Source organism: Hylobates moloch, unplaced genomic scaffold (assembly GCF_009828535.3).
Source record: "Hylobates moloch isolate HMO894 unplaced genomic scaffold, HMol_V3 SCAFFOLD_1, whole genome shotgun sequence".
NCBI classification, from domain to species: domain Eukaryota; kingdom Metazoa; phylum Chordata; class Mammalia; order Primates; family Hylobatidae; genus Hylobates; species Hylobates moloch.
The window spans coordinates 479,438-491,738 of record NW_026652276.1 but is presented as its reverse complement, the minus strand read 5'-3'; the positions used below and the strand labels follow the sequence as shown (position 1 = coordinate 491,738).

At 52.7% G+C, this 12,301-nt stretch overlaps 1 protein-coding gene across 6 annotated transcripts in view; it reads left to right on the top strand.

Moving 5' to 3' along the window:
- The window catches only part of FARP2 (FERM, ARH/RhoGEF and pleckstrin domain protein 2), a 142,002-nt gene that overhangs the window by 107,251 nt on the left and 22,450 nt on the right, over window positions 1-12,301 (top strand). For all 6 annotated transcript variants that reach the window (XM_058436407.1, XM_032761258.2, XM_058436406.1 and 3 more), the window contains 4 exons: window positions 2,252-2,341; window positions 3,062-3,195; window positions 3,643-3,724; window positions 8,155-8,392. In XM_058436407.1, the coding sequence (XP_058292390.1) occupies window positions 2,252-2,341; window positions 3,062-3,195; window positions 3,643-3,724; window positions 8,155-8,392 (544 nt within the window). The remainder of the gene's footprint in view (window positions 1-2,251; window positions 2,342-3,061; window positions 3,196-3,642; window positions 3,725-8,154; window positions 8,393-12,301) is intronic.

Here is a 12,301-nt window from a genome sequence, read left to right as displayed (position 1 = left end):
CATATCAAGCTCAGGTGGAGAAAGGACTTCTTTTTTTAGAGACAGGGTCCGTCTCTGTTGCCCAGGCTGGGATGCATTGGTGCAGCCACAGCTCACTGCAGCCTTGTACTTCTGTGCCCAAGTGATCCTCCCACCTCAGGCTCCCAGTAGCTGGGATTACAGGTGTGACCACATGCTTGGCTAACTTTTTTTTTTTTTTAAGAGACAGGGTCTCACTATGTTGCCCAGGCTGGTCTCAAACTCCTGGCCTCAAGGTGATCCTCCCATATCAGCCTCCCAAAGTGCTGTAATTAGAGTCATGAGCCACCACATCCAGCCAAGAAAAGACTCTGTAAAGGGATTTTACTGAATTTGGATTTGAAAGATGCGCTCAACCTTTCATTTGAAAGATAAAAAAGTCATTTTTAATATCATAAAGCTCAAAAAGAAAAAATAGAAAAAGCCTAAAGGCTGTAAAGGCGGTTCAGCTTCTCTGTGGGGAGGAGGCCAGTGCACCAAGAGGTGGGGGCTGAGCTGGTGGCAGAGCCACATGGTGGCAGGGCCGTGGGAGCCAGGCAGGCTGCCAGCCATGGGGAAGAGCTGAGAGAACGGCAGCCGACGTGTGCAGGACTCTGGAGGGGGCGGCACAGCACCTGGGCACTGGAGGGTCCAGGCAGCAGCATCTCAGTGGACTGTAGGGTGCTGTCCCTTCACAGCTGGCTATATCCATGGGCTCAGGACTCACAGGATAAATGTGCCTTTGTTGTCCTCTCATCCACGAGGGGTGGACAACCCCGCAGGCTCTGCCGAACTTCACAGCAGTACAAGGAAGAAGACATGGCCCCACCTGCCACCTCAGCTGCTTGCTCACTGCAAACACCGCTCCTGATACTCCTCCCAAACCTCCAGTCGTGGCAGCTGGTCTTTCCCTTGGCTTAGGCCAAAAACGGCGGCAGTCACGCCTCCTGCCTCCAACCCTCACACCTCCACAACTTCAGAATGTGTCCAGGATCTCACCCCTCACCCTCCGCGCCCCCTAGCCAGTGCTGTCTCGCCGGGTGCTGCTGAGGTCCACCGGGAGCCTCTCTGCCCTCCTCCTCTGCTCTCATCCTGGGGCCCAAGTGCATCACAGCACATTCAGGTAGACCCCAAAGGGTCCAGAAGGCCCACGTGGCCTGCCTTCCCCACCAGTAGCCTGTCTGTTCCCTCTGACCTCTGCACCTTGCTCCAGCCCCTTGACCTCTGACCTGTCCCACAGGCCACCCTGTCCGCTCTGAGTGAGGCTGCGGCCTGCTGTGTCTCCCAGCCTCCAGCCCCTCCTCTGCTCTGCGTTATGCCTTGTACAGCCCTGTGTGCTTCTTGCCTGTCTTCTCCTGGTAGGACACCCTCACAGGGGCAGGGGGCAGTGTCCAGGCGCCTATTCGGAGCTGACACCTGCTCCATGGATATTTGCATGGCCCATCTGCCCTAAAGCTGGCCACAGTCTGGAGGTGGGGCAGGCGAGCTGCCAGGGCAGAGCAGGATCGTGGTTTCTGGGCAGGGAGAGGACGGAGAAGAGGCTGTTAAGTTGCACCTCAACAGAGGGTGGCTCTTGGAGAGTTCAGGGTGGGGAGAGGCCCTCCAGGGACAGGACCCAGTGCCTGCCGAGGCTGTCATGAGGCATGCGCTTTGCCAGTAACACTGTGTTGGGTGAGGTGTAGAGGGTCCCCCACGGCCAGCTTGCCTGCTTGGCACCCGCACCTTGGGCAGAGATAGCCCTGTCAGCTATAGGAGCGCTCAGGGCTGGGCTGTCTCTAGCAGGGCACGGAAAACTGGGCCCGGGGTATGGTCCACGTCTGCATCAGGAAGTGCACCAGCAAGTCTGGTGCTCTGATGCAGGCACACTTAGAATGCGCACTGTTTGCTCATTTTAATGACTTTTGTATGGGTTAGGTTTAATAATTTATAAGCACACACACACTCATGGACCTGTGTCTGCTAACCAGCTATGCTACTGGCAGTGATATATAAAAAATGATTTTATCACAAAACCAATAATAAACTTCAGCCCTGTTTATATATGGTGATATTTGAACAGCAATTCTTTTCTCCAAAAGAATAACAGGATTATGTTTTTACTCAGGGATAAATCTCTTCAGAAGTTGAAGATGAAAACCCCATGACAATGTTACCTTGAGCAGAAGAAAGCAAACGTTACAAACTTCAGGCTCCCTGAACATGGGAGGGTGCCATGTGCCGTGGACGCACACTTACAGCTCTCTGCTTCTTTCAGCGCATGCCTGCAGACGAGGCCTACTTCATAGTCAAAGAGATTCTCGCTACAGAACGAACATACCTGAAGGATTTAGAAGTTATTACTGTGGTACGAAAGTCCTTGAATACTTTGATTTTTTTTTTTTTAATAAATCTCTCATCTGAACACAGAGAAATATCTTTTTTTTTTTTTTTTTTTTTTGATGGAGCCTCACTCTGTCACCCAGGCTGGAGTGCAGTGGCGTGATCTCAGCTCACTGCAACCTCCACCTCCTGGATTCAAGTGATTCTTCTGCCTCAGCCTCCCTAGTAGCTAGGATTACAGGTGCCCACCACCACACCCAGCTAATTTTTGTATTTTTAGTAGAGGGGGGGTTTCACCATGTTGGCCAGGCTGGTCCCAAACTCCTGACCTCAAGTAATCTGCCCACCTTGGTCAGCCTCCCAAAGTGCTGGGATTACAGGTATGAGCCACCGTGCCCAGCCAAGAAATATCTCTTGATAATCATGAGACTTGCATGTATATATTTTGTTAAATATATCTGCTTTAAAACTATTCTAAGTCAGGTCAGAACATTGGGTCCAAGTTTTTGTGAAGCTATAAAGCTGCGAAGTGTCCATTTGAAACTTTCGATGTAGGATAGTTTCATTATATTTGAAAACTGGATGGTCAACAAAGAGGATGGCTGTAGTGCTGATCTGAACCCTCTTTGTAGGCGGTGACTGGAGGGTCATCGCTGGGTGACCTATGGCTACAGGCCCTCAGGGGCACAGTTTCTCAGTCCCCAACAAGAGCCACGCCTCCCATCACACCACACTCTTCCCACAGTGGTTCCGCAGTGCAGTGGTGAAGGAGGACGCGATGCCTGCGACTCTGATGACACTGCTCTTCTCCAACATCGATCCCATCTATGAGTTCCACAGAGGCTTCCTGCGCGAGGTGGAGCAGAGGCTGGCACTCTGGTAACACCCCTTCAGCCCCCCAGGTCTTGGACCCCCCACACAGGAGACTCCCACACCAACTCATCATCACTGCTCTTAGGAACTTCCCAGCTTCAGAAGCTAATTCAGAAGAGCAATTTTTTCACTGGAGCATATTTTTAGGAGCCTGTGGGGAGAGGTACAGATGTAATAATACCCTTTATTCACCCTCTTCCAGAAAAGAGAGTGCAAGGAGCAAGTTAAAAATGGAAAATCCCTTTTTGCCTGGTTACTGTCTGTTTTAGAGAATGGCCAGACACATAATAGCAGCTTCCATCCAGGGCAGGCCCTGCCCTGCGGCCTCTTCCACCTCAGAGCTTCACCACCTTCCTCCAGCTGGAACCAGGGCAGCTGTCACCCTGCGTCAGATTACAGTGCCTTCTGCAAGCTTTCACCATGTTTAGAACAACTTTGTTTCTTTTTACTCAGGGAAGGGCCCTCCAAAGCCCACACAAAAGGTGGCCATCAACGAATCGGGGACGTCCTGCTCAGGAACATGCGCCAGTTAAAGGTAGGCTACATGGTGACTATTGCCTACATGAATGCTGTTAATGGGAGCAAAACCATCTTCCTGAAGCTGAGGCCCATCAGAACAGCGTCCCCTCAGAAAAGGGTCCCCTCAGAACAGGATCCCCCTCAGAGAAGGGTCCCCTCAGAGCAGGGTCCCCCCAGACCAGGGGCCCCCTCAGAGCAGGATCCCCCCCAGACCAGGGTCCCCCTCAGAGCAGTCTCCTCAGAACAGGGTCCCCTCAGAACAGGATCTCCCCAGACCAGGGTCCCCCTCAGAGCAGGGTCTCCTCAAAACAAAGTTTCCTGAGAACAGGGTCCCCCTCAGAGTGGGGTCTCCTCAAAACAAGGTCCCCTCAGAGCAGGGTCCCCCCAGAGCAGGGTCCCCCTAAGAGCAGGGTCTCCTCAGAACAGGGACTCCCTCAGAGCAGGGTCCCCTCAGAGCTGGGCCCCCTCAGAAAAGGGGTTCCACAGAACAGGGTCCCCTCAGACCAGGATTCCCCTCAGAGCAGGCTCCCCTCAGAGTGGGATCTCCTCAAAACAGGCGCCGCCTCAGAGCTGGGGCCCCCTCAGAGCAGGGTCCTCTCAGACCAGGGTCCCCCTCAGAACAGGGGTTCCACAGAGCAGGGTCCTCAGACCAGGGTCCCCCTCAAAGTGGGTCCCCTCAGAGTGTGGTCTTCACAAAACAGGGGCACCCTCAGAGCAGGGGCCCCCTCAAAACGGGTCCCCTCAGGAAAGGTCCATCTCAGAACAGGATCCTACTCAAAGCAGAGTGCCCCCAGAGCAGAGTTTCCCCAGAGCAGAGTCCCCCCTAAAGCAGGGTCCCTCCAGAGCAGGGTCCACCCAAAACAGGGTCCTCTCAGAACAGGGTCTTCTCAGAATAGCATCCCCCTCAGGCTCTCAGAATAGGGTTCCCTCAGAATAAAGTTCCCTCAAAACAGAGTCCTTCTCAGAGCAGCAGCCCCCTCAGAACAGGGTCTCCCTTTGAGCGTCATTCCCATTAGAACAAGGTTCCCCCAGAACAGCATCACCCTCAGAACAGGGTCTCCTCAGAACTCTATCTTCCTCAGAACAGGATCCTCCTCAGGGCAGGGTCCTACTCTGGATGGGGTCTCCCTCAGAATCTTGTTTCCCTCAGAAAAGAGTCTGGCTCAGGGCAATGTCCAGGGCCCCATCAGGACACTGTTTCCCTCAGAACAAGTTCCCTCCTCACCGCATCCCTCAATAAGGGCTCTCCAAGAATGGGATGCCCCTGAAGACAGCATACCCCTCACAACAGGGTCCCCCAGAACATGGTGTCCCTCCAAGCAGAACTACCCCCAGAACAGACTCCACCTTAAAACATCGTTTGCCTTAGATCAGGGCCCTTACCAGCCCCAGAACATTGTTCTCTTCAGAACCTTTTTCTCCACTGATCAGCATTCCCTTGAGGATAGTGTCCCCATTTCCATCGGGACAGGACGCCCACAGAACAGTGTTCACCTCAGAGCAGGATTCTCCCCCAGAACATTGTCCTCAGAATGGGTCCCCCCAGAACAGCATCCTCTTCAGAACAGGGCTTCCCTCAGATCAGGGTTCCCCACAGAACAGAGTCTTCCTCAGAAGATCATTCTCAGGACAGAGTCCCCCCTCCCCAGGACAGGGCCTGCTCAGGGCAGAGTCCCCATAGCTGCTGTGGGGAGGGCAGGGCTCTGGGACTTGTTTCCACCTTGGCTGCTAGGCTCATAGTTCAGGTTTTTCTTTCAGGTGTTCCAGCTCCACAAAGGGCATGTAGCAGGGGTCGCAAAAATGGAGTAGACTTTTGGATAGGCAGGGGCAGCACTGGGGGAAGTGAGATTTCTCTTCAATAGGAGCAACGGTACAGGTGTTCACATGTGGACGACAGTGCAGGTCGTGCATTGACTGTTCAGGGGTCTCACTCTTGCTTAACGTGCCTGGAACAGTTCTCCCTCCCTCTCAGGCTGCTCATGAGTTCACCACCTGACCACTCAAGGTGTGGAGCTCTGCATAACACCATGAAGCTGAGCCACACGGCAACTCAAGTGCCCCCTCCTCCATCCCTCGCCTGTCCCACCTTCTACCCAATCCTGTGAGACTCTGGCCACTCCTCACACCTAGAGTTCCCAAGGGACCATAGGTTTTGCTGTTCTGTGTTCAGATAGCCCCCCTTGAAGAACTGCATTCAGCCTAGGTGCCCTTTTCCTGCCTAGATGGAAGCTGAGTCAGGTTGTTAATGAGAAAGTTCTACTTATCCCAAAGGCAGTTGCACTAATTTAAAATTGAAATATGCACAAATCTGTCTGATCCAGATTATCGTACTGTAGTCATCTTTAATGTTCATTAAAACAAAATGATTTGATATTAAAACCCTTTAGTTCTGGGGAGGCAGCCAAGAGCTCTGTCCACAAAACCAAATCTGGGTGTCAGAGGCCAAGACCCCAGGGTGGGATCAGGGACCACCCCCTCACAGGGCATAAGGTCAGTTTTCCCCCAGAGCCCAGGCCCCTGTCCCCCCCGAGTGCAAGTGTGGTCCCTGGAGCCCTGGCATGGAGTGGTGAGCCCCGGGGTGGTGCTTGTCTTGGAAAGAGGGGCCCTTGGCCAGCCACCCCCCAGCAACACTATACAACTCCTGGAGCGCCTGCCAGGATTGAAGCCATGCCTGGGTGCAGGTGAGTGCCAGGCCTGCTGTGGGTGGGCACCGGTCCTCAGCACCACTCACCACTGCCAGGGAGGCCGGGGACCAGCAGGCTTCTCAGCCAACCCTGTCCCTTTGCCCGGCTCTGCCACAGAGAGGGACCCCAGTCCATCATGGGCATCGGCAGGGCTTGGCCACTTCCACCTCCCACTAGAAGCCTAGGGAGTATGGATGCATAGACATCTGAGCCCAGCTTCCTGCGTCCCTACCTGACCCTCACCGCCCCTCGCCCCCAGGCAGCGGGCCAGCCCCACCTTCACTCCCCTCCCACCCCCCCCCCCCCCCCCCCCACCACCACCTCCCCCATATCCTCCCAGGGGCTTGCAGAGCTTTTACACCTGGAGAAACATTTCCCACTCCCCTTTGGCCTCCCTGTACCCTGAACTGTGAATATTTTTAACCCCTAAATATGTAAATACAGCCCGCTCTTGTGACACAGAGACTATTTTATCAACTGTCAGTCCCCATTCCTTTACGATAGGATTCTCCACAGTGATTTCCGACTCAGGCTCCAGTGGACCAAATAAAAGTGTTTAGTTAAAAAAATAAAAATAAAAAATAATGTAACCCTTTAGCTGAGCGGAGTGGCTCATGCCTGTAATCCCAGCACTTTGGGAGGCTGCAGGTGGATTGCCTGAGCCCAGGAGTTTGAAACCAGCCTGGCCAACATAGCAAAACCCCATCTCTACAAAAAATACAAAAATTAGCTGGGCGTGGTGGCGTGCGCCTGTGATCCCAGGTACTCAGGAGGCTGAAGCAGGAGGATCACGTGAGACCAGGGAGATTGAGGCTGCAGTGAGCTATGATCGCACCACTGCACTCCAGCCTAGGTGACAGAGTGAGACCTTGTATCCAAACAAACAAACAAAAATCTTTAAGTTAGAGAATAGTTTAGTTTAATATGTCTGTGTAATACTCAGAATCCACACACATGTATACATATGTTGTAAAATCATCAGATATGGGCCAGGCATAGTGGTTCAAACCTGTAATCCCAGCACTTTGGGAGGCCGAGATGGGTGGATTGCTTAAGCTCAAGAGTTCAAGACCAGCCTGGGCAACATGGTGAGACCCCCATCTCTACAAAAAATATTTTTAAAATGAGCCGGGCGTGGTGTCACATGCCTGTTTTTGTGGGGGGGCTAAGGTGGGAAGATCACTTGAACCCGGGAGGCGGAGGTTGCAGTGAGCTAAGATCCCGCCGCTGTGCGCCAGCCTGGGCGACAGAGCTAGATCCAGTCTCAAAAAAAAAAAAAAAGTCAGGTGTGGTTATTCCCTCTGTCCAGTAACTGTGTCAGCACAACCGCTTAGTTCCACTCTTGAGAGAAGTTTCTGGAGCGAGACCTAAAACTGGGCAGGACTCGAGTGGGCTTTGTTTAACCCCTGCCCTGCACTCCCTCACTGTGTCCCACGCAGCCAACTGCAGCCTTCCCATCCTCAATTCTTCATCTGTCCAGTGGGGAGATGGCCCTGGTCCACTCAGTGCATGTGATATGGGACCGGTTAGTGGTGCACGTAGCAGTGAATTGGTGGAATGAGGTGCAGGTCACATGGCATCTGAGACGGGTTGAGATGCATTCCGTGGAGGCTAGAAAGCCCCCGCTGGCGCACGCTGGGCCACTGGTCCATTTGCCCTGTGGGGATTTCCAGCCAGCACCTGCCATCAAGGAAAACAGGCCAGTCTCCCACTGGACCCCTACATCTCCTCACCTAAAGGCCCCACTCTTGCGCTTCCACAGGAGTTTACCAGCTACTTCCAAAGACATGACGAGGTCCTAACAGAACTGGAAAAGGCTACCAAACGCTGTAAGAAGTTGGAGGCAGTGTACAAGGAGTTCGAGCTGCAGAAGGTCTGCTACTTGCCTCTCAACACGTTCCTGCTGAAGCCCATCCAGCGGCTGCTGCACTACCGCCTGCTGCTGCGCCGCCTATGCGGACATTATACCCCCGGGCACCATGACTACGCTGACTGCCACGGTGAGTGTAGGCGTGGCCCTGCATCTCGAGGATCAGCGTGCATGGCTGGGAGGCAGGGGCGGCTTTGCTAGACCTGAAGACTTCCTTCACTGGGAAGCACGGGAGTCCACCCCATTAGGGCCTGGACCACAATAGTCAGCATTGGCCCTGGCCTGCCTTCCCGTCTCCTCTGGCTGCTGGCAGAGGGCAGGTCCCAGGCTACGCCAGGTCTCTGCCTATTCTGCTCCTCCACCCTCAGGCAAGGCCCTGCCCATCTCCACGTCTGAGCAGTGTAGGGGATGACTCTGATTGCCCTGCAGGGGTCACAGGGCATGCTCCTGCTGGGGAACCCACAGCCCCCACAAGTGCACTGGGGAATGGGGTGCAACCCCCAGAGCAACCTGCTGCCAATGGATGTTTCTGTCCTGGAGGCCTTGGCTCTAAAGCATACAAAAGATTGGGCCAAGGTGACCTGTTAGAAGTTTTTAACATAGACAGCCTTTGTAATTTTTGATGTTTATTAAAGGGACAAAAGAGTAAACTCTGACCTTTTTAACCTAAAAATAGGATTTCTAATTTTATTGTAAATTTGGTCCCCTTTTCTGAGATGACTCAGTCATGAGGGGGACACTGCTCTAATGGGGACCTATTCTGATGGGGATGTGTTCTGACGGGAACTTTATGCTTATCAGGAGTTTTTTTTGTTTTTGTTTATGTTTATGGTTTTTTTTTTTTCTTTTGAGACGGAATTTCATTCTTGTCGCCCAGACTGGAGTTCAATGGTGTGATCTTGGCTTACTGCAATCTCCACTTCCCGGGTTCAAGTGATTCTCCTGCCTCAGCCTCCCAAGTAGCCGGGGTTACAGGCGCCCGCCACCACACCCAGCTAATTTTTGAATTTTTAGTAGAGATAAGGTTTCACCATGTTGGCCAGGCTGGTCTCGAACTCCTGACCTCGTGATCCGCCTGCCTCGACCTCCCAAAGTGCTGGGATTACAAGTGTGAGCCACCACATGAGGAGGTTTTTACAAGTAAATTTTATCATTGTCATTAAAAATAGATGAAAAAATACTTAGCATTTCCTCTAGCTGGTTTCCCATAGCCATGAATAGATATAAATAAGGATGCTTTCTGATTAGCAAGAAATAGAATGGATCATACAATGTTGACGATTCTGTTTTCATTCTAAAAGAAAATGTTTCATGTTTGTTAAAAAGGAGAAGGACAAAATTATAGAAAACATTTTCAAACATTTTAAGGAAAACATGACATAACCACACCATGTTTAAAATGTTTCTCATTGTCAGTCATTATACCACAGTAGTTAGGTAGGCAGAGTGCTGGAGCAGAGGGTGGCCTGGGCCCAGGCAACCAGGGAAGCCATGCCATGGAGAAGACCGGGGCCCAGGTTCTGGTCACATCTACCATGTGCTTGAGGTACATAGGACTTTGGAGGGATTCCTGTACCTCAGGTTTCTCATCAGTAAAATGTACAGACTGGTGCAAAACCTCTGTGAAGCTGTTTGTGAAAGTGCTTTGAAGTTGTCAAGTCAACAGAATATTGATAACCATCAGCCTCCCTAGGTTTGCTTCAGACCTCAGCCATCTCCAGAGCGCAGTGAGAGCCCAGCCAATGAAACATTCTCAGCTGACACTATGGCAGGCTCCTTTCCCTCCATGACCCCACTCTCCAAATGTGGGACACAGGAATGCTTGTCAAGAAGGGCCTTCTTGGAAAATGGCCTTTGGTGTGCAAATGTTACCAGCCTCTTGGTCTTCCTGAGAATTTGAATAGAATTATCTTGGACAAATGGAGTACATTTGTTGGGGCTGGCAGAAGCCAGCCTTGCAATTTTATTTATCCTTCATTTTGATGAGAGTTTCCAAGGGTGCTGGATGTTAAGTGTATGTTGTTGATCCATTCTATCATGCACCTGCTCTGCCTACTGCTGTGGGGAAACCTGTTCTGAGGGGGACCCTTTTCTGAGGGGACTCAGTTATGAGGGGACATGGCTCTCAGGGGGTCCTGTTCTGATGGGGATGTGCTTTGAAGGGATCTTGGACTGAGGGGGACCCAATTCTGAGGGGACCCTGATCTAAGAACACTGCTCTGAGGAGATTCTATTCTAAGGGGACCATGGTTGGAGGAGGACTCTGTTCTGAAGCGGACAGTGTTCTGAGGGGGGACTCTGTTTTGAGGGAAACACTACTCTAAGAGAACCTTCTTCTGAGGGGGACCCTTTTTTGAGGGGGACAGTGTTCTGAGGGGGACCCTTTTCTGAGGGGACTCAGTTATGAGGGAGACACTGCTCTCAGGGGGTCCTGTTCTGATGGGGATGTGCTCTTGAGGGGATCTTGGGCTGAGGAGGACCCTGCTCTGAGGGGTCCATACTCTGAGGAGACTCTATTCTATGGGGACCCTGTTTTTAGGAGGATACTGCACTGTGGGGACTCTGCTCTCAGGTGGATGCTGCTCTCGGGGGACCCTGTTCTGAAGAGATGCTGTTCTCAGGGGGATGCTCTGAGAGGACCTTGTTTTGAGGAGACCCTATTCAGAGGGGGACCCTGTTCTGGGTGCTGACTACCCTGAGGGGACTCTTATGTGAGGGGAATGTTATTCTAGGGGGAACACTACCCTGAGGGGATCTCATTCTAAGTGGGGAATAGTGTCATGGGGGAACATGTTCTGAGGAGGATGCTGTTCTGAGGGGTCTCTGTTCTGACGGGGGTCCTGTTCTGAAGGGGATGTTCTTCTGAGGGGACCCTGTTATAAAGGGATACTGTTCTGAGGGGACCCTGTTCTGAGTGGGATGCCGTTCTGAGGGGACCCTGTTCTGCAGGGAATACTGTTCTGAGGGGGATGCTGTTGTGAAGGGACACTATTCTGAGGGGATGCTGATCTGAGGGGACCCTGTTTTGTGGGGATCCTGTTCTGTGGAAACCCTGTTCTGAGGGGGATGCTGTTCTAAGGGGACCCTGTTCTATGGGGGATTTGATTCTGTGAGGACCGTGTTCTGTGGGGACCCTGTTCTGAGGGGGTTGCTGTTCTTTTTTTTTTTTTTTTTTTTTTTTTTTTTCGGGGGATTCTATCCTTTTCCCCGGGGGGGGGGCGGGGGGCTGTTCTCTGCTCCCTGCGAGCCCTGCCTCCCCGGGTCCCCCCCCTCTCCTGCCCCCCCCCCGGAGTCTCGCTCTGTCTCCCAGGCTGGAGTGCAGTGGCCTGATCTCTGCTCACTGCGAGCTCTGCCTCCCGGGTTCACGCCATTCTCCTGCCTCAGCCTCCCAAGTAGCTGGGACTACAGGCGCCCGCCACCATGCCCAGCTAATTTTTTTTTTTGTATTTTTAGTAGAGACGGGGTTTCACTGTGTTAGCCAGGATGGTCTCGATCTCCTGACCTCGTGATCCGCCCACCTCTGCCTCCCAAAGTGCTGGGTTTACAGGCGCAAGCCACCGCGCCCAGCCGGGGCTGCTGTTCTACGGGGACCCTATTCTGTGGGGCATCTTGTTCTGCGAGGACGCTGTTCTGAAGGGAACCCATTCTGTCAGGATCCTGTTCTGAGAGGACCATGTTCTGTGGGGACTCTGTTCTGAGGGAACCCTGTTCTGAAGGTATCCTGTTCTGAAGTGCCCCTGTTCTGTGGGGATTCTGCTCTGTGGAGGCCCTATTCTGAGGAAGGGGATCCTGTTCTGAGAGGGATGCTGTTTTGTGGGGACCCTGTTGTGAGGGAACTCTGTTCTGAAGGCGATGCTGTTCTGAGGGGCCCCTGTTCTGTGGGGATTCTGTTCTGTGGAGACCCTATTCTGAGGGGAGTGATGTTTTGAGGGGACCCTGTTTTTAGGGGGATCCTGTTCTGAGGGGGATGCTGTTCTGTGGGGACCCTGTTCTGAGCGGGATCCTGTTCTGAGAGGACACTTCTGAGGGGGATTCTGTT